General features: G+C 36.8%; 1 protein-coding gene across 4 annotated transcripts in view; it reads left to right on the top strand.

Annotated features, from left to right (window-relative positions):
- Window positions 1-24352, top strand: part of Rbcn-3A (rabconnectin-3 alpha) — a 984230-nt gene that overhangs the window by 887173 nt on the left and 72705 nt on the right. For 3 of the 4 annotated variants that reach the window (XM_090406519.1, XM_090406521.1, XM_090406520.1), the window contains one exon: window positions 1701-1831. In XM_090406519.1, the coding sequence (XP_090262645.1) occupies window positions 1701-1831 (131 nt within the window). Of the gene's footprint in view, window positions 1-1700; window positions 1832-24352 lie in introns of those variants that run through there. The other variant, XR_016549602.1, reaches the window with a different exon arrangement.

Here is a 24352-nt window from a genome sequence, read left to right on the forward strand (position 1 = left end):
TATTCCAAAGTTACTTTAATAGGATTACTTGGTTATTGAAGAAACACCGGATAGAAATGACAAAGCTATCATTCATCTTTAATAAGGTCTTGATATGGTGACATCTGGATTACTATTACTGGTCACCTGGATTTTTTGGGAATGAGGAAGCGATGGAGAGGATCCAGATGTGAGTGACCAAGATAGTAAATGGTCTGTGAAATGCTCCTTGTTATGATAGATTCAGAGTTTGTGAAAAGTTAGTTGATAACTAGAAAAGAGGGGATATGTTACCATGAAAGACCGAAATTAGAGAATGTTAATATTCTCTGGTGAATGTCAACACATACCAAAATTATATTATTATACATTAGAACCATCGCCGCTATATGTCGACAAGCACAGATAAGCTCTGGTGGGGATCGAACCACAAGCTGAGAAGACACAGCCTTCTACTGCAAGCAACGAAAATGTTACAAACCTCAAAAAGAAAATTTCCTCCTGCTCAAATTGGTGATACCGTATGAATACAAGTCCCTGATGTTGACCGTGGTCATACAGATGTCCGAAATGTGTTGGCGATTGTTGTTGGAATAGAAGACTCCGACTTTTATAAATTAGCAAACAAAATTGGTACCCTCAAGCAGCTTTATACCCGTAATCGGTTCGTAATTTGTAAAGAAAAGTTACTTTCCATAGATGAGATTTCTTCTCAAGAAATGTCACTGAGAGAAGCAGCTGCAACTAATTCGAGAAGTGGAGGGCAAGGCTATACACGCTGTAATTGCAAAAAGAAGTATTCCACGACTAAATGCAGTTGTAAAAGCAAGGGACTCTTGTGCGATTCAAAGTGTCATAACAGTTTAAGTTGTTGTAATAAATAAGATTGTATAACGTTAATCACATAATTTCTGTGTAAGTTTATTATTGGTATTATTTTCTTTTCTGATTTAGAATGTACTGTTCATTTTAGATTCAACAGTTTATTTACATGTGCTGTTACTTAAGCTTTCTCCTATTTTGACATATATCATAATATTATTTCTCCTATTTTGACATATATCAAATATTAAAAAGTTGCATTTTTGTCTTAACATAATAAAAATATTTTTATTCAACATTCACCATCAGTGCATGCTGAATGTCGACATTTGCCAGTGTAAGTGAGAAATAATGATATTTAGCAAATATTTCGTACATACACCAAGCGACTCTGTGAATGCTAACATTCACCGGAGAATATCGACATTTGCCAGATATCGGTCTTTCACAGTAACAGATATAATAGAGATGATTAAGTTAGTAAAAGGGTTTTATAGGTTTGATGCAAAGGAAATATTTCAGCACTTGGCTAGAGGAACAATATAAGGGGTCATTCCCTGGAAATTTAGTAAGAGTGTGGCTATCAAGAATGTGAGGAACAGAGTTTCCACTTGGAGGGAATGAGTGAAATGTGGTGCCAGTTTGTTGTAAGTGCTTTGTCAGGCACTTTCAACAATAATTATGAGTACACTAAATATTGTATGGATCTCCCTCAATGAATCTTCAAACTTCAAAAAAAAAAAAAAAAAAAAAAAAAGATTAATTTTTTTCATAATTTGATTGGCAAACTTGAATATTTTCTACACAATGTCACAAAACTTTGTTAGCTGGAGTACGTAATGATTCAATATAATCAAGTGATATCATAATTATTTATCTATGATTTTTACCCTTTTCAGATTTGTCTGGTGCCCAGAATGGATCTGTATCAGTTTGGGAATGGGGACATCAGCAACCAGTTGTTTCCCCTAGACCTGCTGGAACATTTGCAAAAGTTACACGAGTACTGTTTAATCCTCATGGTAATAAGGTCAGTTTATGTTATAAAGAATCATTACTAGATTATTTGCCACCTATTAGTAACATTGTTTGTAGATGCTCTTCTCATGCTGCATGAAGTGATAGTAATCCAAAGTTTTCAAAAAAAAATCTGTAAACATTTTCATCATGTTTGAGATCATTAGTCTCTTTCCAGATAGAATATTCTGAGTATCCACCATATTCACACTATACTGATTTGACAGAGAGACTAAAGGACTTAGAAACGTATGTTCAGGTCCACTACTCAGTCATATTTTTTCCTCTTTTATACCAACACTACCAGAGTACTTCTAATTATGTATTATGATAACTTATATTTAAGGAATTGACAGCGTATACTAGAAATATAAATTAAATAAACTTTAATATATACTTTCCGATATTTCGACAAACGTCACATTGCCATCTTCTTGGGAACTTAATATAAAGACACGTGCACACAAGTACTACATAACAGCAAATGAGAACTGAAGCTAGGACGCTAACATTTTCCTAAAGTCCTGGTGGTGCCCTCTGGCGGGCTATATTGGTGGTTCTTGGCCTTTGGGCTGAAGTTCTTCTGATAATTGTTTCCCAAATTTGGGGCAGTCTCATGCATCTAAATTTGTTGAGGTTTGGCATGTTCCTAAGGGCTGAGGCTGATTCCATGAATAGTCTTTCATACTTGAACTTGCTGCGGTGTATGACTGTGGCTTTCTTCCATCTTATTCTGTGGCGAGTATCCAGAGCGTGGTCTGCAAGCCCAGAGTGGCTGTACTGGTGAAATCGGATGTAATCCTTGTGTTCTGAGATTCTGATATTTGCTGTCCTGCCTGTTTGGTCAAAGTAAGACAATTTACAGCTGCAAGGGACCTGGTACACACCAGGTAGGTCGAGGGGAAGTGGTTGGTCTTTAGCGGAGCAGATAATGAATGCCAATTTTCTATGTGGTCTATAACAAGTGGTTAAGTCATGTTTTCTTAAGATTTTGTTGATTTTTTCCGAGGTGCCTTGGATGTAGGGAATGGTGATTGATTTAGAGTAATCTTTTTTGTGAAAGGGAGGGGTGGTGGGTTGTGGATAACTGGGTTAAGTATTCTCTGGATTTGGGGGGGGGGGGGGGGGGGTAGCCATTGGGGATAGCCAAACCTCAACAAATTTGGATGCATGAGACTGCCCCAAATTTGGGAAACAATTATCAGAAGAACTTCAGCCCAAAGGCCAAGAACCACCAATATAGCCCGCCAGGGGCACCACCAGGACTTTAGGAAAATGTTAGCGTCCTAGCTTCAGTTCTCATTTGCTGCTATGTAGTACTTGTGTGCACGTGTCTTTATATTAAGTTCCCAAGAAGATGGCAACGTGACGTTTGCTGAAATATCAGAAAGTATATATTAAAGTTTATTTAATTTATATTTCTAGTATACGCTGTCAATTCCTTAAATATAAGTTATCATGTTTAACCAGCGTATAAGCCTCTCAACAAGAATAATTATGTATTAGAATGTAAAGTGTAATATAAATTATAGTACGTTACATTATATTAAATGTAAAGTCAGCATATACGATATTTTTTGCTGAAATTTTATATTTAAAAAAAAGTTACAAAAGAGAATATTGTAAGATCTTTCTAATATAGCAATCCCTCGATTAATGTGCCTCCAATTAATGTGTCATTTTTTTTCTATACCCAAATTCAATTAATGCACCTATATACATTTAAAATTAAATGTTACGAATTTTAAAAATTTTCTATCTGTACATTTTTTATGGCTAACTATTTTAAAGAATCACTCACTGGAATGAAATAATTTAGTTGCCGATTTAAAACAGTTTACAAAGTTAATTTTAATGGCATACAATACTACACTATTTCCATGTACACTGTGTTCCAAATTTACCACCAAAATTTGTTGTCTGCTAATGACATAGCATTTTGCTGATCATATCTCATGCCTCCTTCGCAATTGTTTTCCTTACTTTTTTATTTTAAAGTATTTTCCCAGCCTTTAGTCATGAGTAAAAGAATTAGTGAGCAAAAAAAGTGGAAGTGTGAAAATGATTTGAAAAGTAATCTCATTGGGAGAAAAACTTGAAATAATAAAGAAAAACGAACAAGGTGAGCCCAAAGCAAAGATAAGACAAGAATACAAAATGGGTGAGTCAACTATAAGAGCAATTTTAAGCAAAGCTGCTGAATACAAAGAGAAAGGTAAGGCTGCTTCAAGTTCATCATGCATGCAGACCACTCGAAATCAAAGTATTATAATGATTGAATTAGAGAGACTTCTTTTTACATGGATCGAAGATTGTAACCAAAAATGGATCCCGCTAAGCACTGGCCCTGTTAAATCAAAAGCATTAAGTCTCCAACCTTAAAAGAAAGGGCTATCAATGATGGAAAAGAAGAATTCCACATTAGTGCTGGGTGTTTTGAGCATTTCAGAAAGAGAAATAGTCTACATAATGTTCGAATCACAGGCGAAGCTGCAAGTGCAGATAAGGAGGTGGCCACAAATTATCCAGAGATTTTGAAGAAAATTGTGGAAGAAGGGGGGGAGGGGGCTATAGTGACCAACAAATATTTAATGTCGATGAAACCAGCCTTTTTTGGAAGCGAATGCCTTCCAAGATTTTCTGGCCAAATCAGAGAAATTTCACCTGGTTATAAAGTCGAATGAAATTACCACTTGCAATATGCAAGTCATTTGGAAGCACATTCTTCTACATTGTGCAAATGATTTTAGAGGCTTTCAAATGAATCTAAGTTAACTAAATCTCATTCTGAGAAATTGAGTGATTCCGACCTGCTTAATTTAGATGCACAGTGGAAGAACCTGAAGAAAATTTAATCACTGACAAGCCCAAAGAGATTTCACAGAAACAATTTGAAAATATTTTTCATACAATCAAAGTTTTTAAGCAGCAATGCTTAGAGTCTGACCCTGATGGAGAGAGAGAGAGAGAGAGAGAGAAGTAGTAGAAGAGTACTTCATCTCACAGAAAGCTCTCCGTATTTACAACCGCGCTAGCCAGGCATTACTTCGGGATCAGATTACCGCTACACGCAGTTCCCTAGCCGACATAAATAGAGCTATTTCAACGCTAGAAAATGAGCTTTCACTTACGCTGAATCACGAACTTTGGTCAGTCCTACATGACGTCTCGTGTATGGCAGCTAAAAAAGAATTTGAACGAGTACGGAGCCGACACATCAACAAGTTTGATAAATTAATAAAGAACTCGGCATCCAAACCTAAACTACAAACGAACTCTGTTGTTAACCTTTCGTCAGCTACCTTAAAGCTAGAAGCACTCCATGCTCTGTCACGTGGTCACAACTTCGCCATTGCTCCTAAGAAATTACCGGCCGAGGAATTAATGATCCAAATTGAACGCGGGATTCGCCAACTTCCAAACCACATCGCCAACGATTTTAGATTGGATGTAGCCTGTGTTCTCAATAAAGCAAAACCTCCAAAATCCAACATATCCATTAGTGAATACAAGGCACTACAAGAATTGAAGAGAAACAAAAAAATAGTGGATAAGGGGAACGCCACTGTGGTACTCCATCTTAAAGACTACACAGGTAAGCTCAAGGCTTTATTATTAGATCGTTCCACTTACCTCCCCATTGATTACAATCCCACCAACTCACAAATTAGAAAACTCCATAGGCTCCTTAAGAAGGTCACTTCTTGGCCTGTAGAAGTCACCAACAAACTTAAACCTTATAACTCTAGACCCCCCCGATTATATGGACTCCCAAAAATACACAAAGAAAATGTGCCATTACGTCCCATAGTGGATGGCATTGATTCCCCCACTTACAAACTAGCCAAACATTTAGCCAAAGCGCTCTCACACTATACTGGCAATACACCATCACACATAAAAAAACTCAGCCCACTTCAAAGCCAGTATAGAAAACCTTACACTCCAACATAATGACATAATGGTCAGTTTTGATATCTCCTCCCTATTCACGAATCTCCCCCCTCAAAGAAATCTTAGAGCTAATCCAAGCTAAATTTCCTCACGATATCTCAGCCCTATTTCAGCTTACAATGAACTCAGGCTATTTTGTTTGGCAGGAAAAATTCTACAAACAGATAGAGGGGACAGCCATGGGTTCACCACTTTCCCCACCCTTGGCCAACTTCTTCATGGAGACTTTTGAAGAGAAAGCCTTAAACTCAGCCCTACAAAAACCTACCTTTTGGCTTCGCTACGTTGATGATGTTTTCGCTATTTGGCCACATGGCCCGGATTCACTCCTCTCCTTCCTAACACACTTGAACAACCAACACCCTAGAATCAAATTCACCCTGGAAAAAGAGGAAAACAATAACCTCTCCTTCCTAGACACACTAGTCGCCCGCCAACCTGATGGAACCTTGGTTTTCTCAGTTTATAGAAAACCCACCCATACAGGCAGATACATTCACCAACAATCCCCCCCCTAACAACAATATGGAGTTATTAAAACATTATTCAACAGGGCAAAAATAATCTGTTCTAATGATCAAGCCCTAACCACTGAACTAAATCACATCCGTGATACTTTCTCGGCCAACGGCTACCCCCTCCAAAAAATCCAAAAAATACTTAACCCAGTTATCCACAACCCACCACCCCCCCTCCCCTTCACAAAAAAGATTACTCTAAATCCATCACCATTCCCTACATCCAAGGCACCTCGGAAAAAATCAATAAAATCTTAAAAAAACATGACTTGACCACTTGTTACAGACCACATAGAAAACTGGCATCCCTTATCCGCTCCACCAAAGACCAACCACCTCCCCTAGACCTACCTGGTGTATACCAGGTCCCTTGCAGCTGTAAACTGGCTTACTTTGGCCAAACAGGCAGGACAGCAAATATCAGAATCTCAGAACACAAGGATTACATCCGATTTCACCAGTACAGCCACTCTGGGCTTGCAGACCATGCTCTGGATACTCGCCACAGAATAAGATGGAAGAAAGCCACAGTAATACACCACAGCAAGTTCAAGTATGAAAGACTATTCATGGAATCAGCCTCGGCCCTTAGGAACATGCCAAACCTCAACAAATTTGGATGCATGAGACTGCCCCAAATTTGGGAAACTTTTATCAGAAGAACTTCAGCCCAAAGGCCAAGAACTACCAATATAGCCCGCCAGGGGGCACCATCAGGACTTTAGGAAAACGCTAGCTTCAGTCTCATTTGCTGTTATTAGTACTTGTGTGCACGTGTCTTTGTAGTAAGTTCCCAAGAAGATGGCAACGTGACGTTCGCCGAAATATCGGAAAGTATATATTAAAGTTTATTTAATCTATATTTCTAGTATACACTGTCAATTCCTTAAATATTAGTTATCATGTTTAACCAGCGTATAAGCCTCTCAACAAGAAAACTACAAATATAATACATGATGGTTTATTTATTTTCAGTTACAATCTAGAAATTATTGAAAAAAAGAAACAAATAAAAAAAAAACTACACCAATACTATACTGATATCAGAGTTCTCGGTATCTCTCAGATACAATTTACTATCAAATATCACTTTCACATTCTACTCTATCATTCTCATCATCGGACTCAAGTAACATTCGCTGAATCTCTTCAGCAAATGTTACTCGAGTATGATATATTTTTACAGCCATTTTCAATGCTAAATAAAATTTAAAAAAATAAATAAATAAACCAATCATACACCTCTACATCTTCTTCTTATTGTGCTATCTTCTATCGAAGGTCAGTGACCATCTTGGCGAAAAACTGCGCTCTTGTGCTAATCTGAGCAGTTGTGCACTGCTCTTTCCTGTCCACGTCTTGATGTTGTCAAACCATGATATTCTTTTTCTTCCTCTAGTTCCTTTGCCATCAATTCTTCCCAAAATAGTTTGTAGAAGTTGGTATTTGCTGTTTCTCATGATGTGGCCAAGATATGATGTTTTTCGTTTCTTGATTATTTGTACAAGATGTTTAGCTTTGCCAATGGATTTTAAGGCATCTTCATTGGTGATTTTTTTTCTGTCCATGATATCTTTAGCATTCTTCTGTATAGCCACATCTCAAAGGCTTCGATTTTCTTGATGGTTGTCGCCTTCAATGTCCATGTTTCAACTCCATAGAGCAGAATAGACCACATGTAGCATTTCAGCATTTGGCATCTGACTTCCATGTTTAGGTCTTTATTGCAGAATAGTGTTCTCATTTTCATGAAGGACTGCCATGCAACTTCAATCCTTGTCTTTATATCTATTTCTGGATCCCACCGTTCATTAAGCCAGCAACCAAGATATTTATATCTTGACACTTGATCAATATTTTTCCCATTGAGTGTCAGTTTCATTGATGAGGCTGGATGTTTGCTGATGATCATGTATTATGTCTTGTTGATGTTTATATTTATTCCCATTCTTTGGCTTTCTATGTATACTCTGTCAATGAGTTTTTGGAGATCCATAATATTATCTGCAACTAGCATGGTGTCATCTGCATATTGTAGGTTGTTAACAATCTTTCCATTTATTGTGATTCCCTCTGGACATTCTTCCAATGCTTTTTTAAAGATTACCTCTGCATATATGTTGAACAGGAGTGGTGAGAGCACACATCCTTGTCTCACTCCTCTTTTGATGTTAATATCACTGGTGGTAATGTTGTCTAATTGAACAGTAGCTGACTGATTCCAATACAGATTTGTTATTAGTCTTATGTCTTGTTCGTCTAGCCTTATTTGTTGAAGGACTTCTATTAAGTTAGTGTGTCTGACTTTGTCGAATGCTTTTTTAAAATCTATGAAACACATAAAGACAGATTTCTGTTTTTCTATGCATTTTTGTATCAATATTTGGATACAGAAAAGGGCCTCTCTAGTACCAAAACCATTCCGAAAGCCAAATTGTGTTTCACTTAGAGTTTCTTCACTTTTTCTATAAATGCAATTCTGAATTACTTTCAAAAATATTTTTAATGTTTGGCTCATTAGACTAATAAGTCGGAAGTCTACACAGGAATTCGCTTTGGGTTTCTTTGGGACAGTGATAAATGTAGATTTGAGCCAATCTGATGGAAATTCATCACTTTCATATATTTTATTAAATAGTTTTTCAAGAAGTTCGATGTTATGTGGTTCTATTAATTTTAAAAATTCTGTTTGCATACCATTTGGTCCACTGGCTTTTCCTGTTTTACTTGTTCATATAGCATTCTCTATTTCACATTTCATGATTGCTGGTCCTTGAATGTTATCTTTTATATTTATAGGCTTCTGTCTAGTATCATTGAAAAGTTCTGTTACATATTTTATCCAAATCTGTGCTTTATTCTCTTCTTCTAGAACTATTTTTCCATTTTCGTCTCTTAGAGACACTATTTGCTTTTTCCTCAGTTTTCCGGAAATTTCGTTGATTTTCTTTTACAGATTGAAATTATCATGTTTCTTCTGAAGTAGTTCAATTTCAGTACATAAATTTTTCATCCAATTTTCCTTGGCTTCTTTTATTTTTTTCTTGATGATGTTATATGTTTCTGTATACCTGGCTAGGTCTTTGTTTTTGTACATTCTTCTTGTATCAATAAGAGAAAGAATCTCATCTGTCATCCATTCCTGTTGTTTTATATTATTCACATAACCTACTTCTTTGATACTTGTTGTTACGATGGCATTCTTTAAGCTATTCCAAAGAGATTCCACACTTTTATTTTCTTCTATGTTAATCTGTTGTAATCGCAGGTTAAGCTGTGTCTTGGCACTTTTATTTATGTTTGGGTCTTTCAGTTTTTCTACATCAATTTTCTTTTTCTTCTTTTGTGATTTTTTAGCTGATTTTAATCTAAGATGTACTTCTGCAACTATGGGATTGTGGTCTGATGAGATATCTGCTCCAGGATAAGTCTTTGCACTCTTTATACTACTGTGGAATCTTTTATTTATCAGTATATAATCAATTTGATTTCTGACAATGTTATGTTGGTTATCTTGAGGCGATTTCCAAGTGTACAGTCTTCTGGGTGGAAGTTTAAACCAGGTATTTGTTATTGTTAGATCTTCTTCCTGACAGAACTGGACTAGGCGATCTCCTCTGTCATTTCTAAGCCATGTTCGCCAACAATTTCTCCATCATCCCCTCTTCCCACTTTTGCATTGAAGTCGCCCATCACTATCTTTATATCATGTTTCTTTGTTAGGTTTTTAATCCCTTTTAGGTGTTCATAAAACTCTTCAACATCTTCTTCACTTTTGTCAGCTGTGGGTGCATAAGCTTGGATGATATTTATGTTAACAGGGTTTCCCTTAAGTTGTAACAGCATTATCCTTTCAGAAAATGGAATCCAATTTATTACTGATTTATTGATTTCTTCATCTACTATTACAGCTACACCATGTCGATGTTTGTTCTCATCATTCCCAGAGTAATACATTGTCGTATTATCTTGTTGACACTTTCCAGATCCTGGCCATCTTGTCTCACAAATTCCCAAAATCTGGATGCCCAGCCTCGTAATTTCTCTTGTGGCATTTCTTAATTTGCTAGCTTCATACAGAGTTCTGACATTCCAAGTTGCAATTTTAAAAGTGGACACCATTTTGAGCCCGGAGATTCTTCACACCCCTGTCCCATTTAAGGGACGCCGGGAACTTGGGGCCAATTGTAAGGGTTTGCTCGCCATGGTGGTTGTTCTGAAGATAAGGTAGAGCAGTAGTTTCTCCGTTTGCTTTCTGCTCCGCAGTATTACAGACGTACACAATATAATCATATTGCCATCTGCAAATCTCTGATCACAAGCTTTTCCGTCATCATTTGGCTTCAACCTTGTGTCAGTACTGACAATGCTGCTTCCCAATGTCAGGGGTAGTGACCCCAGCAGGTGCTTATTTAATGGCGGCACTACTCGTCATGTCACCGAGTTGTCATTGGGCTTTGTGAGGTTTTAAGTGAAACAGAGTTGCCACTTCTGCTCCCCCACGCCCTGATAGCTCAGACGCTGTTGGTTCACAGCTGCTTATTCGCCAGATTGCTCTGCTTATATCGCAGCTAGCCTCCATATCTGAAGGCTGTTCCCCGATCCACCACCTGGGGATGCACCCGGTAGTAGTCAGCTCTGCACCTCTATAACACGTGTTAAACCAAACTAGCTTCAATATTCTAGCGAATTTTTTCTACGATGATTTTTCCTGCAATAAATCTTCCCATGATGAATTGTCCGTGAACCTTTCATGGACCTCTCTCTAGGTTATTTTCATTTTCCAGATTTTCATTCAATACCAGTTGTTCAGCGCATCAGCTGTTCCATTTATAAACTCTTAAGAACCTTATTGATTTTGAAAACTTCTTCTTCTTCGTCTATGATCTCTTGTGCTTTTAAACTTCGAGATTTTGCCAAAGAGATTTCCATGCCGTCCTGTCCAAGGCTTGTTGTTTTGCTTCTTTCCAGTTAATTCCCTTCTTTTCCAATTTTTCTTTAATTTCCTTTTGCCAACCTTTCCTAGGTCTGCCTATGTTTCTTTTTCTCATTTTCTGACTTTCGTATACAGTTTTTGCTATTCTTCCTTCTTCCATTCGATTAAGATGTCCAAACCACCTCATTTGGGCTTGTGTTATGAATTGGTTCAGAGGTGCAACTTGAAGGCTGTCTCTTATAGTTTGATTTCTTATTCGGTCTAGTCTTGTTTTTTTGTGCCACTTTCCTAAGATATTTCATTTCAATTGTTTGTAGTTTATTTGTGTTTCCTGTTGTTAAACACCAAGACTCACAACCGTATGTTAATGTTGGTAGAAACACTGAACTATACACTGCCATTTTGGTATTCTGGGTGACTTCTTTCTTATCTAGGAGTGGGCCTTTCATTGCATAGAATAGCTTTGTTCCCCCGGTTATCCTGTTATTAGTTTCTGTGTCTAGTCTACCATCTTCTTGTATATATATGATCCCAAGTATTTAAAGGAGTGGACTTGTTCGAGTTGATGGTTCTCTATTTGTATTATGTGTTTTGGTTGGTTTCTAGATATGATCATTGTTTTAGTTTTATTTATATTTATGATCATATTCCTTTTCTTTGTTTCTTCATACCAAATGTTGATGTTGTGCTGCAAATCTTCAGTTGTATTTGCTAGAATCACTACATCATCTGCAAAAGCCATGTGTGAAATCCTGGTTTCTTTCAGTTTCCTGTATCCCAAGTGGAACTTTTTTGTTTTTGTTTGGCATTCCTTTAAAATTTCATCCATTACTATAATGAAGAGAAGAGGGCTGAGGATACAGCCTTGCCTCACTCCTACATTTATTTCAAATTCTTTTGATCTATTATTACAGGTTCTTACATAATCTCTGTTACTTTTGTAGAGGCTTTGTATGGATGTTATTAAGTTATCTTGTATCTTGTTTTTCTTTAATGTTTGCCATACTAAGTGTCTGAGAAATCGGTCAATGGCCTTTTCGAAATCTATAAAACATGCATGTAGTTCTTTTCCATATTCCAATGTTTTCTCTGATATTTGTCTAAGACTGAAGATAAGATCCTGCGTGCTTCTATTTTTTTTCGGAAGCCATATTGCATTTCGTCCAGTGTATCCTCTATTTGGTTCCTAAGCCTCTCTTCTAAAATACCGGCATACAATTTTCTGGAATGCTTAAAAGCGAAATTCCTTTATGGTTTTCACATTTACGGTTGTCTCCTTTCTTAAATATAGGGATTATTATTGTTACTTCCCAGTCTTTGGGAATAATTTTCTTTTTCCATACAACATTGAATAGGTGTAAAAGAAATTTTATTGCTTTCGTTCCTAAATTCTTTACCATTTCTGGTGTTATTTGGTCATGGCCTGCTGATTTGCCCAGTTTTATTTTATTTATTGATCTTCTATTTTGCTTGCATGTCTTGCTCTTAGGGTTCTATTTTTTCCATGTCCTGCATCTTCCAATAATTCTTGGAAGTGCTGTTTCCATCTTTCCATGATATCTTCGGAATTTTGTGAGTAACTTTCCATTCTTATTTTTGCTAAACTTTATGAGGTATTCTTTCTCTGACTTCGTTCTTCTTAAAACATTATAGAAGAGTTTTTGGTTTCCTTTAAAATTTTGTTGTAAATTATTATTATTATTACATTACATCTCCAGGGAGTCCAACGACTCATCGAGGGAGGCCACATGCTACACACACACTAACTCAATCCAATAACTACTACTGCTTTCATCATCTACACCAACGCCGTCTACTGCCGACCACTGTCACTAGTGTTTTCACAGACAAGCACAAACTTCCATGCCCACGGCAAGATTCAAACCCACAGCGTTTTGACTGGAGAGTGGATACACTAACCACTCAGCCAACCAGGCTGGCAATGTCTGAAGTCTTCCCAGCATTTTCTTTTCTTTTCTCTTCTTTCACTAAGGTTTTAACTTTATTTCTTTGGTTGTTGTATAGTTCTCTATCAACTTGCAGCTTTGATGTTATATATCTCTTCCACAAATGCTTTTTCTTTTTAATTTCTTCTTTTAGTTCTTTAGTCTACCAGGTTGTTTTATGTGTGTTCTGTTTATTATTTAATGATACACCACAAATTTCTTTGCTTGTTTCTAGTAGAAGTGTTTTGAACCTGTACTATAGGCTTTCTACAGAAAATCTTGGTCTTCATATATCTCTTTTCTACTTCTTTCATCTTCTCTTGTATTTTATTTTTATACTCAATGGCTGTTTCTTCTTTCTTTAGTTTGTAGTTCTTATCTTAACATTTATTTCCTTGCTACTTTTTCTACATTTTTCAACTTTTATTTTATGGATTGTTTCCATTACTAATAAGTAGTGGTCACTGCCTATTTCAGCACCTCTATAGACTCTTGCATTTTTTGTATACTTCCAGTACGATCTGCTTATGATGGCGTAGTCAATTATAGATTTTTCATTTCTAATGGGCTCTTCCCTGGTAAACTTATGGATTTCTTTATGCTTGAACATAGTATTTGCTATTACTAAATTATTTGTAAGGCAAAGATTTATTATTCTTTCTCCATTATTATTCCAGGTTATTTCTCCTTGTGATCCCATAGCAGTACCATTAGTGTTTGTAGATTTTTCCTCCCCATGTAAAGTAACTTGCATACATAGTAAATTTGAATAATTCAAAGATATCAGGAGGAAATTTAGACTTGATCCAATCAAGAGTGTGTATTAGTGGTACATTGATAAATAAAGAGGTGACATCAAAACTAACTATTATGTCTGAATTTTAAGGATATGATCTTTTTACAGATAGGACTTTTTACAGATTGTCTGGTACAATCGTATTGTTTCACTTACTCACTGTCTGTCGCATACACATGTTTTGTTGTGCTCTGATGATACTTATTTGAAATTCACAAAATGTAAGCAAGTTAATAAAACGTGTTTTTATAAAATAGTTCATTTGGTGTTGTTAATACCCTTAAAAATAAGTACATGCACATACCTGCACAGTTTCCACATCATCCTTATCTAAAAGAAAAAAATCGAGCTGTTAAGACTTTTATTCATCATGACTACATTCTTCCGCTGAGGCAAAAATTAAGAATTATGAAGAATAATGCTCTGGCATCGAACCCATATCTAGCCACAGATAAGATAAACCTGATTCATATACAGCAGTGAGTAGGAAGGTTGCATTGGCATGCATGGAAGATGCTTGGTGTAAGCCTACCTTGAGTTGCTGTTGGTGCAGATCTTAATGGTAGTAGCATATGCTCAAGGTGGAGAAGAGTTCCATTTGAACATGGATCAGTCAGTCTTAATCCATTCTGAAACAAGACATTGCAAGAAAAAAGGCTGGTTCTTCTGGTAGACTGAAAGGGAATTGGATTAATATTGCTGAAACCAGACATGGAGATCAACCCCTTTTGGGCCAACTGTGCTGATGCAAACCAAACTTGGAAAGGTCAACAGGAGAGTCCTAGAGAGAAGAACAGCAGTCTTTTCTTTGTAAGGGTTTGGCTCCCTGAAATCAGTTCATTCAGAGATAGGAATGCTATCTCCATAAAGCGCCATACATCCTGCAGAGTTTGGATACTCCTGTTGGACTGTGAAAATACAAAGGAGATGGTTTGATTTTTGTGCCAGATCACACCCACATGCACAGCAGGTCTCCAAGGTCTAATTCAGGGCTGTCTAAAGCACAGCCGGCGAGCTGCATGTGGCCTGCAGTGCGATTTTGTGAGCCCACCTGTGGGTTTTGATTTTCACAAGTGAAAAAATAAAAGAACAATTTGAATCGAATGCGTATTAGATATTTTAATTCTATCACTAATTGATAATCTCGATATTGGTAATTTTATTTGTTGTTTTTACATCGCTATATACCCACGTGTTTTTCAAATATTAGATGTGTCAAAGAAGCGTTTTTACACTGTTTTGTTCCAATGTACATGCTCCGGATGCTCACGGGGATCCTGAGCTCACAAATAGTGTGCAATTAGTGTTGTTCATTTGTTCAACTTTCGAAGTTGTGTCGCTGCTGCTCACCAAATTACTCGATACTCATTGTGATTCGGCCCTCAGATTACCTAAGGTTGGACAGCCCTGATAATTGTTAATGATAATGTAGGTATAATCATTGATAATGTAGTCTAATTGATAATGTAGGTATGGAGATGTTGGCAAGTTAGATCTGACAAGGACTGGACAAAGACTCTAATGACTGGGATGGTTGTGCTGGGGTCTGAGGCAGATATGGCCCAAAACTGGGACTCAGCAAAATTGTCCAGTGATGGAACAGTTGAGCCCAGACTAACATTGGCACCTTCTTGTGGAATGCCTAAGCTGTATAGCATGCCAGGTGACACATCTGGTGCAACAGTTTCAGCTCAGCAGATTCAGAACTGTCACGGATCGGTGGAATTTGTCTAATGAAAACAAAGCGCAATGGCCATGAAGAGACGTTGGGCCAATGCAACTTCTGTCCATTGTTCTGAATGTTTAAGTGAAAGAATATCAATCAAAATATTCAAGAATAAGGGTGTTTTGCAGGAGTTGTTCCATCTAACAGCTACTGCTGGATGAAGCCCTGGTCTTGCTGGCTAAATATGTTAGCCAATTTGAATATTATGATTGATTCTAAAATAAAGTATCCAAAATAAATTAGAGGTAGCCTAATTTTGTAAAGAATATAACATATTCAAAATCCTGATTGGAAGGACAGATCTGACATGCATCCTATTGATGACACCATAAGATCATAGCCTGTGATTCCTGGAAATTTGGGATTTTCCATCCACATGGCTCACCTGTGTGCAGCACATAAAGAAATTGTTTCTTCTAGCAATGGTATCATTAGAGCTGCAAGAAGATGATGATGTACTCCATATAAACCATATCATGCCCCAGCATACTCCTTGCTGGAACAAGGTTGCTAGTCTCATTGGGATGATGTTAATGATTCTACTGATGACAAGTTGCATTAGGAGCCTTGATTTGAGTTAATTGCTAAAGAAGCTGCAGTGTATGCACAGTAGAGGGAGTTGGTTAAGTTAATATGTAAGTTAGTCATGGGAAGCCATCTCATATTTATCAGATAAAGGTACAACGTTCAACTGGCCACATCCATAGCAGTCGCTGACCTTATAGTCATAAGCACCCTTAAACACAGAGCCTTAACTATTTGTTCGAATGAACAGGCTCTAAACCAAGAATACAAAATCATCAACCAAACATTTATCAAAAATGGATACAATAAAAAAACTATTCACAAGATCCTCCATAAAGATACCAGTAAGAACAAAAAAAATTTCAAGAATGCTATTGCCATTCCTTATGTTAGAGGCATTTCTGAAAAAATTGACAGAACACTTCACAAATACGACATTAAAACCACCTTTAAACCCCCAAATAAGCTAAGACACCTACTCAGTTCCTCTAAAGATCCTCTTCCACACCTAGCACACTTAAGTGAAACAGAGTTGCCACTTCTGCTCCCCCACGCCCTGATAGCTCAGACGCTGTTGGTTCACAGCTGCTTATTCGCCAGATTGCTCTGCTTATATCGCAGCTAGCCTCCATATCTGAAGGCTGTTCCCCGATCCACCACCTGGGGATGCACCCGGTAGTAGTCAGCTCTGCACCTCTATAACACGTGTTAAACCAAACTAGCTTCAATATTCTAGCGAATTTTTTCTACGATGATTTTTCCTGCAATAAATCTTCCCATGATGAATTGTCCGTGAACCTTTCATGGACCTCTCTCTAGGTTATTTTCATTTTCCAGATTTTCATTCAATACCAGTTGTTCAGCGCATCAGCTGTTCCATTTATAAACTCTTAAGAACCTTATTGATTTTGAAAACTTCTTCTTCTTCGTCTATGATCTCTTGTGCTTTTAAACTTCGAGATTTTGCCAAAGAGATTTCCATGCCGTCCTGTCCAAGGCTTGTTGTTTTGCTTCTTTCCAGTTAATTCCCTTCTTTTCCAATTTTTCTTTAATTTCCTTTTGCCAACCTTTCCTAGGTCTGCCTATGTTTCTTTTTCTCATTTTCTGACTTTCGTATACAGTTTTTGCTATTCTTCCTTCTTCCATTCGATTAAGATGTCCAAACCACCTCATTTGGGCTTGTGTTATGAATTGGTTCAGAGGTGCAACTTGAAGGCTGTCTCTTATAGTTTGATTTCTTATTCGGTCTAGTCTTGTTTTTTTGTGCCACTTTCCTAAGATATTTCATTTCAATTGTTTGTAGTTTATTTGTGTTTCCTGTTGTTAAACACCAAGACTCACAACCGTATGTTAATGTTGGTAGAAACACTGAACTATACACTGCCATTTTGGTATTCTGGGTGACTTCTTTCTTATCTAGGAGTGGGCCTTTCATTGCATAGAATAGCTTTGTTCCCCCGGTTATCCTGTTATTAGTTTCTGTGTCTAGTCTACCATCTTCTTGTATATATATGATCCCAAGTATTTAAAGGAGTGGACTTGTTCGAGTTGATGGTTCTCTATTTGTATTATGTGTTTTGGTTGGTTTCTAGATATGATCATTGTTTTAGTTTTATTTATATTTATGATCATATTCCTTTTCTTTGTTTCTTCATACCAAATGTTGATGTTGTGCTGCAAATCTTCAGTTGTATTTGCTAGAATCACTACATCATCTGCAAAAGCCATGTGTGAAATCCTGGTTTCTTTCAGTTTCCTGTATCCCAAGTGGAACTTTTTTGTTTTTGTTTGGCATTCCTTTAAAATTTCATCCATTACTATAATGAAGAGAAGAGGGCTGAGGATACAGCCTTGCCTCACTCCTACATTTATTTCAAATTCTTTTGATCTATTATTACAGGTTCTTACATAATCTCTGTTACTTTTGTAGAGGCTTTGTATGGATGTTATTAAGTTATCTTGTATCTTGTTTTTCTTTAATGTTTGCCATACTAAGTGTCTGAGAAATCGGTCAATGGCCTTTTCGAAATCTATAAAACATGCATGTAGTTCTTTTCCATATTCCAATGTTTTCTCTGATATTTGTCTAAGACTGAAGATAAGATCCTGCGTGCTTCTATTTTTTTTCGGAAGCCATATTGCATTTCGTCCAGTGTATCCTCTATTTGGTTCCTAAGCCTCTCTTCTAAAATACCGGCATACAATTTTCTGGAATGCTTAAAAGCGAAATTCCTTTATGGTTTTCACATTTACGGTTGTCTCCTTTCTTAAATATAGGGATTATTATTGTTACTTCCCAGTCTTTGGGAATAATTTTCTTTTTCCATACAACATTGAATAGGTGTAAAAGAAATTTTATTGCTTTCGTTCCTAAATTCTTTACCATTTCTGGTGTTATTTGGTCATGGCCTGCTGATTTGCCCAGTTTTATTTTATTTATTGATCTTCTATTTTGCTTGCATGTCTTGCTCTTAGGGTTCTATTTTTTCCATGTCCTGCATCTTCCAATAATTCTTGGAAGTGCTGTTTCCATCTTTCCATGATATCTTCGGAATTTTGTGAGTAACTTTCCATTCTTATTTTTGCTAAACTTTATGAGGTATTCTTTCTCTGACTTCGTTCTTCTTAAAACATTATAGAAGAGTTTTTGGTTTCCTTTAAAATTTTGTTGTAAATTATTATTATTATTACATTACATCTCCAGGGAGTCCAACGACTCATCGAGGGAGGCCACATGCTACACACACACTAACTCAATCCAATAACTACTACTGCTTTCATCATCTACACCAACGCCGTCTACTGCCGACCACTGTCACTAGTGTTTTCACAGACAAGCACAAACTTCCATGCCCACGGCAAGATTCAAACCCACAGCGTTTTGACTGGAGAGTGGATACACTAACCACTCAGCCAACCAGGCTGGCAATGTCTGAAGTCTTCCCAGCATTTTCTTTTCTTTTCTCTTCTTTCACTAAGGTTTTAACTTTATTTCTTTGGTTGTTGTATAGTTCTCTATCAACTTGCAGCTTTGATGTTATATATCTCTTCCACAAATGCTTTTTCTTTTTAATTTCTTCTTTTAGTTCTTTAGTCTACCAGGTTGTTTTATGTGTGTTCTGTTTATTATTTAATGATACACCACAAATTTCTTTGCTTGTTTCTAGTAGAAGTGTTTTGAACCTGTACTATAGGCTTTCTACAGAAAATCTTGGTCTTCATATATCTCTTTTCTACTTCTTTCATCTTCTCTTGTATTTTATTTTTATACTCAATGGCTGTTTCTTCTTTCTTTAGTTTGTAGTTCTTATCTTAACATTTATTTCCTTGCTACTTTTTCTACATTTTTCAACTTTTATTTTATGGATTGTTTCCATTACTAATAAGTAGTGGTCACTGCCTATTTCAGCACCTCTATAGACTCTTGCATTTTTTGTATACTTCCAGTACGATCTGCTTATGATGGCGTAGTCAATTATAGATTTTTCATTTCTAATGGGCTCTTCCCTGGTAAACTTATGGATTTCTTTATGCTTGAACATAGTATTTGCTATTACTAAATTATTTGTAAGGCAAAGATTTATTATTCTTTCTCCATTATTATTCCAGGTTATTTCTCCTTGTGATCCCATAGCAGTACCATTAGTGTTTGTAGATTTTTCCTCCCCATGTAAAGTAACTTGCATACATAGTAAATTTGAATAATTCAAAGATATCAGGAGGAAATTTAGACTTGATCCAATCAAGAGTGTGTATTAGTGGTACATTGATAAATAAAGAGGTGACATCAAAACTAACTATTATGTCTGAATTTTAAGGATATGATCTTTTTACAGATAGGACTTTTTACAGATTGTCTGGTACAATCGTATTGTTTCACTTACTCACTGTCTGTCGCATACACATGTTTTGTTGTGCTCTGATGATACTTATTTGAAATTCACAAAATGTAAGCAAGTTAATAAAACGTGTTTTTATAAAATAGTTCATTTGGTGTTGTTAATACCCTTAAAAATAAGTACATGCACATACCTGCACAGTTTCCACATCATCCTTATCTAAAAGAAAAAAATCGAGCTGTTAAGACTTTTATTCATCATGACTACATTCTTCCGCTGAGGCAAAAATTAAGAATTATGAAGAATAATGCTCTGGCATCGAACCCATATCTAGCCACAGATAAGATAAACCTGATTCATATACAGCAGTGAGTAGGAAGGTTGCATTGGCATGCATGGAAGATGCTTGGTGTAAGCCTACCTTGAGTTGCTGTTGGTGCAGATCTTAATGGTAGTAGCATATGCTCAAGGTGGAGAAGAGTTCCATTTGAACATGGATCAGTCAGTCTTAATCCATTCTGAAACAAGACATTGCAAGAAAAAAGGCTGGTTCTTCTGGTAGACTGAAAGGGAATTGGATTAATATTGCTGAAACCAGACATGGAGATCAACCCCTTTTGGGCCAACTGTGCTGATGCAAACCAAACTTGGAAAGGTCAACAGGAGAGTCCTAGAGAGAAGAACAGCAGTCTTTTCTTTGTAAGGGTTTGGCTCCCTGAAATCAGTTCATTCAGAGATAGGAATGCTATCTCCATAAAGCGCCATACATCCTGCAGAGTTTGGATACTCCTGTTGGACTGTGAAAATACAAAGGAGATGGTTTGATTTTTGTGCCAGATCACACCCACATGCACAGCAGGTCTCCAAGGTCTAATTCAGGGCTGTCTAAAGCACAGCCGGCGAGCTGCATGTGGCCTGCAGTGCGATTTTGTGAGCCCACCTGTGGGTTTTGATTTTCACAAGTGAAAAAATAAAAGAACAATTTGAATCGAATGCGTATTAGATATTTTAATTCTATCACTAATTGATAATCTCGATATTGGTAATTTTATTTGTTGTTTTTACATCGCTATATACCCACGTGTTTTTCAAATATTAGATGTGTCAAAGAAGCGTTTTTACACTGTTTTGTTCCAATGTACATGCTCCGGATGCTCACGGGGATCCTGAGCTCACAAATAGTGTGCAATTAGTGTTGTTCATTTGTTCAACTTTCGAAGTTGTGTCGCTGCTGCTCACCAAATTACTCGATACTCATTGTGATTCGGCCCTCAGATTACCTAAGGTTGGACAGCCCTGATAATTGTTAATGATAATGTAGGTATAATCATTGATAATGTAGTCTAATTGATAATGTAGGTATGGAGATGTTGGCAAGTTAGATCTGACAAGGACTGGACAAAGACTCTAATGACTGGGATGGTTGTGCTGGGGTCTGAGGCAGATATGGCCCAAAACTGGGACTCAGCAAAATTGTCCAGTGATGGAACAGTTGAGCCCAGACTAACATTGGCACCTTCTTGTGGAATGCCTAAGCTGTATAGCATGCCAGGTGACACATCTGGTGCAACAGTTTCAGCTCAGCAGATTCAGAACTGTCACGGATCGGTGGAATTTGTCTAATGAAAACAAAGCGCAATGGCCATGAAGAGACGTTGGGCCAATGCAACTTCTGTCCATTGTTCTGAATGTTTAAGTGAAAGAATATCAATCAAAATATTCAAGAATAAGGGTGTTTTGCAGGAGTTGTTCCATCTAACAGCTACTGCTGGATGAAGCCCTGGTCTTGCTGGCTAAATATGTTAGCCAATTTGAATATTATGATTGATTCTAAAATAAAGTATCCAAAATAAATTAGAGGTAGCCTAATTTTGTAAAGAATATAACATATTCAAAATCCTGATTGGAAGGACAGATCTGACATGCATCCTATTGATGACACCATAAGATCATAGCCTGTGATTCCTGGAAATTTGGGATTTTCCATCCACATGGCTCACCTGTGTGCAGCACATAAAGAAATTGTTTCTTCTAGCAATGGTATCATTAGAGCTGCAAGAAGATGATGATGTACTCCATATAAACCATATCATGCCCCAGCATACTCCTTGCTGGAACAAGGTTGCTAGTCTCATTGGGATGATGTTAATGATTCTACTGATGACAAGTTGCATTAGGAGCCTTGATTTGAGTTAATTGCTAAAGAAGCTGCAGTGTATGCACAGTAGAGGGAGTTGGTTAAGTTAATATGTAAGTTAGTCATGGGAAGCCATCTCATATTTATCAGATAAAGGTACAACGTTCAACTGGCCACATCCATAGCAGTCGCTGACCTTATAGTCATAAGCACCCTTAAACACAGAGCCTTAACTATTTGTTCGAATGAACAGGCTCTAAACCAAGAATACAAAATCATCAACCAAACATTTATCAAAAATGGATACAATAAAAAAACTATTCACAAGATCCTCCATAAAGATACCAGTAAGAACAAAAAAAATTTCAAGAATGCTATTGCCATTCCTTATGTTAGAGGCATTTCTGAAAAAATTGACAGAACACTTCACAAATACGACATTAAAACCACCTTTAAACCCCCAAATAAGCTAAGACACCTACTCAGTTCCTCTAAAGATCCTCTTCCACACCTAGCACACCCAGGGGTATACAAAATACACTGCACATGTAACATACCATACATAGGGGAAACAGGGCGAACTATCCCAATCAGACAAGACGAACACAAACGACACATTAAATACCTCCACTTCAGTAAAACAGGCCTTTCTGACCATGCACTCCAAACATACCATAGAATTGACTGGAAAAATACCAAGTCCCTACACCGCACCAAAACCTGGTTTGAGAGAAAATTTAAAGAATCTTGTGAAATGCTCAAACACAACCCAAATCTCAACAAAAATGATGGCCTCACCATTTCAAGAATGTGGAGGACCCATCTACAACCTGTATAACATCCTAAACTAGCATTAGAAAAATTCCCACTACAAGAAGACAACCTGGTGACTTGGTGAAGTGTTTAGAACATGCAATAGCAACTGAAAGAAATCATTTTGTAACCATCCAGAATATTAATACATGAGGACTCTAACAATTTATTGTAGTTGCATTTATCTATTTATAATATATATATATATATATATAATATATATATTTTTTTTATATATATATATATTTTTTTTTTTTTTATATATATATATATTTTTTATTTTATTTATTTATTTTTGTTTTTCTTTTCTATCACTAGAGGTCAGGCTAGAAAAAAGATTTATTAACTACGTAGATTTAGTTTACTGGTATAGAAAGCATGAGCATGTAGCTTGGTTCTGTATACAGTTGTATTCTTCCGATGATGACCTCGATATAGAGGTCGAAACGTCAAGTTTTATTTTATTTGTAATTAATAAAATAATCTGTTCAACACATGTGTTTTTGAGTCCCTAAATCTACAAATATGAGTTATGTTAATGAGATTATAAACAATCTAGTGATAATCTCCATTGATAAATAATTAATATTGACTAATTATGACTGATAGTCTCTACTGTCAGTAGAGACTACAGTACATACTGTAGTAAAAGCATGAAAATGATTTTAGGTTCATGTACTACACACATTGAGGACTGAATGCCTCTAAGTCAGCATCCTATCGAGTCACTTCAATTATACCGTTCATGCATCACGTTGAAAGACAGCACTAGCCTGAGTTTCTTTTGTTATGGTGCAGTCGCTCTGGAGATGAAGCCATCAGAATGGAAGCATTAAAGCAGCCATGGACACTGTGATTGTTGCTTCCCATGCCATGCAATTCGATGTGACATGCAGGCACCAAATCATCCACATTGTGGATGCCATGCTTAGTAGAGTACTGGAATCTGTTGAGACTTATCTTCTGACGGGATTTTTAGCATTTATGGTTTGTCATATTTTGGTCATTTTGGAAGATATGACTATGTTCTTTAGACATATGTGAAGTTTTGTGAACCTGAGCAGACACAGTACCTTTCACTCTTCATTTTCTCAAGGAAAATACCATATACTTTCCAACTCTGTTACATCCAGTACACATTATCCTCATCCAACAATTTTTTCACACACACTCATAATTCTTGTGCAAATTAGCGCAACCATTTCACTCTCCTTATTTCTAATATCTCTCTCTCTCTCTATGTTCACTGGGCATCTATAGATGCCATATGGTCACTCCGATGATCGGTGATGTTCCACACCAGGCCTTGCCATGTAGTCCTGTTGTTTGCTTTTCTGGCAGCCT

Source organism: Typopeltis vanoorti, chromosome 16, assembly GCF_054136105.1.
Source record: "Typopeltis vanoorti isolate ZY-2024b chromosome 16, IOZ_Tvanoo_1.0, whole genome shotgun sequence".
Lineage (NCBI taxonomy): Eukaryota > Metazoa > Arthropoda > Arachnida > Uropygi > Thelyphonidae > Typopeltis > Typopeltis vanoorti.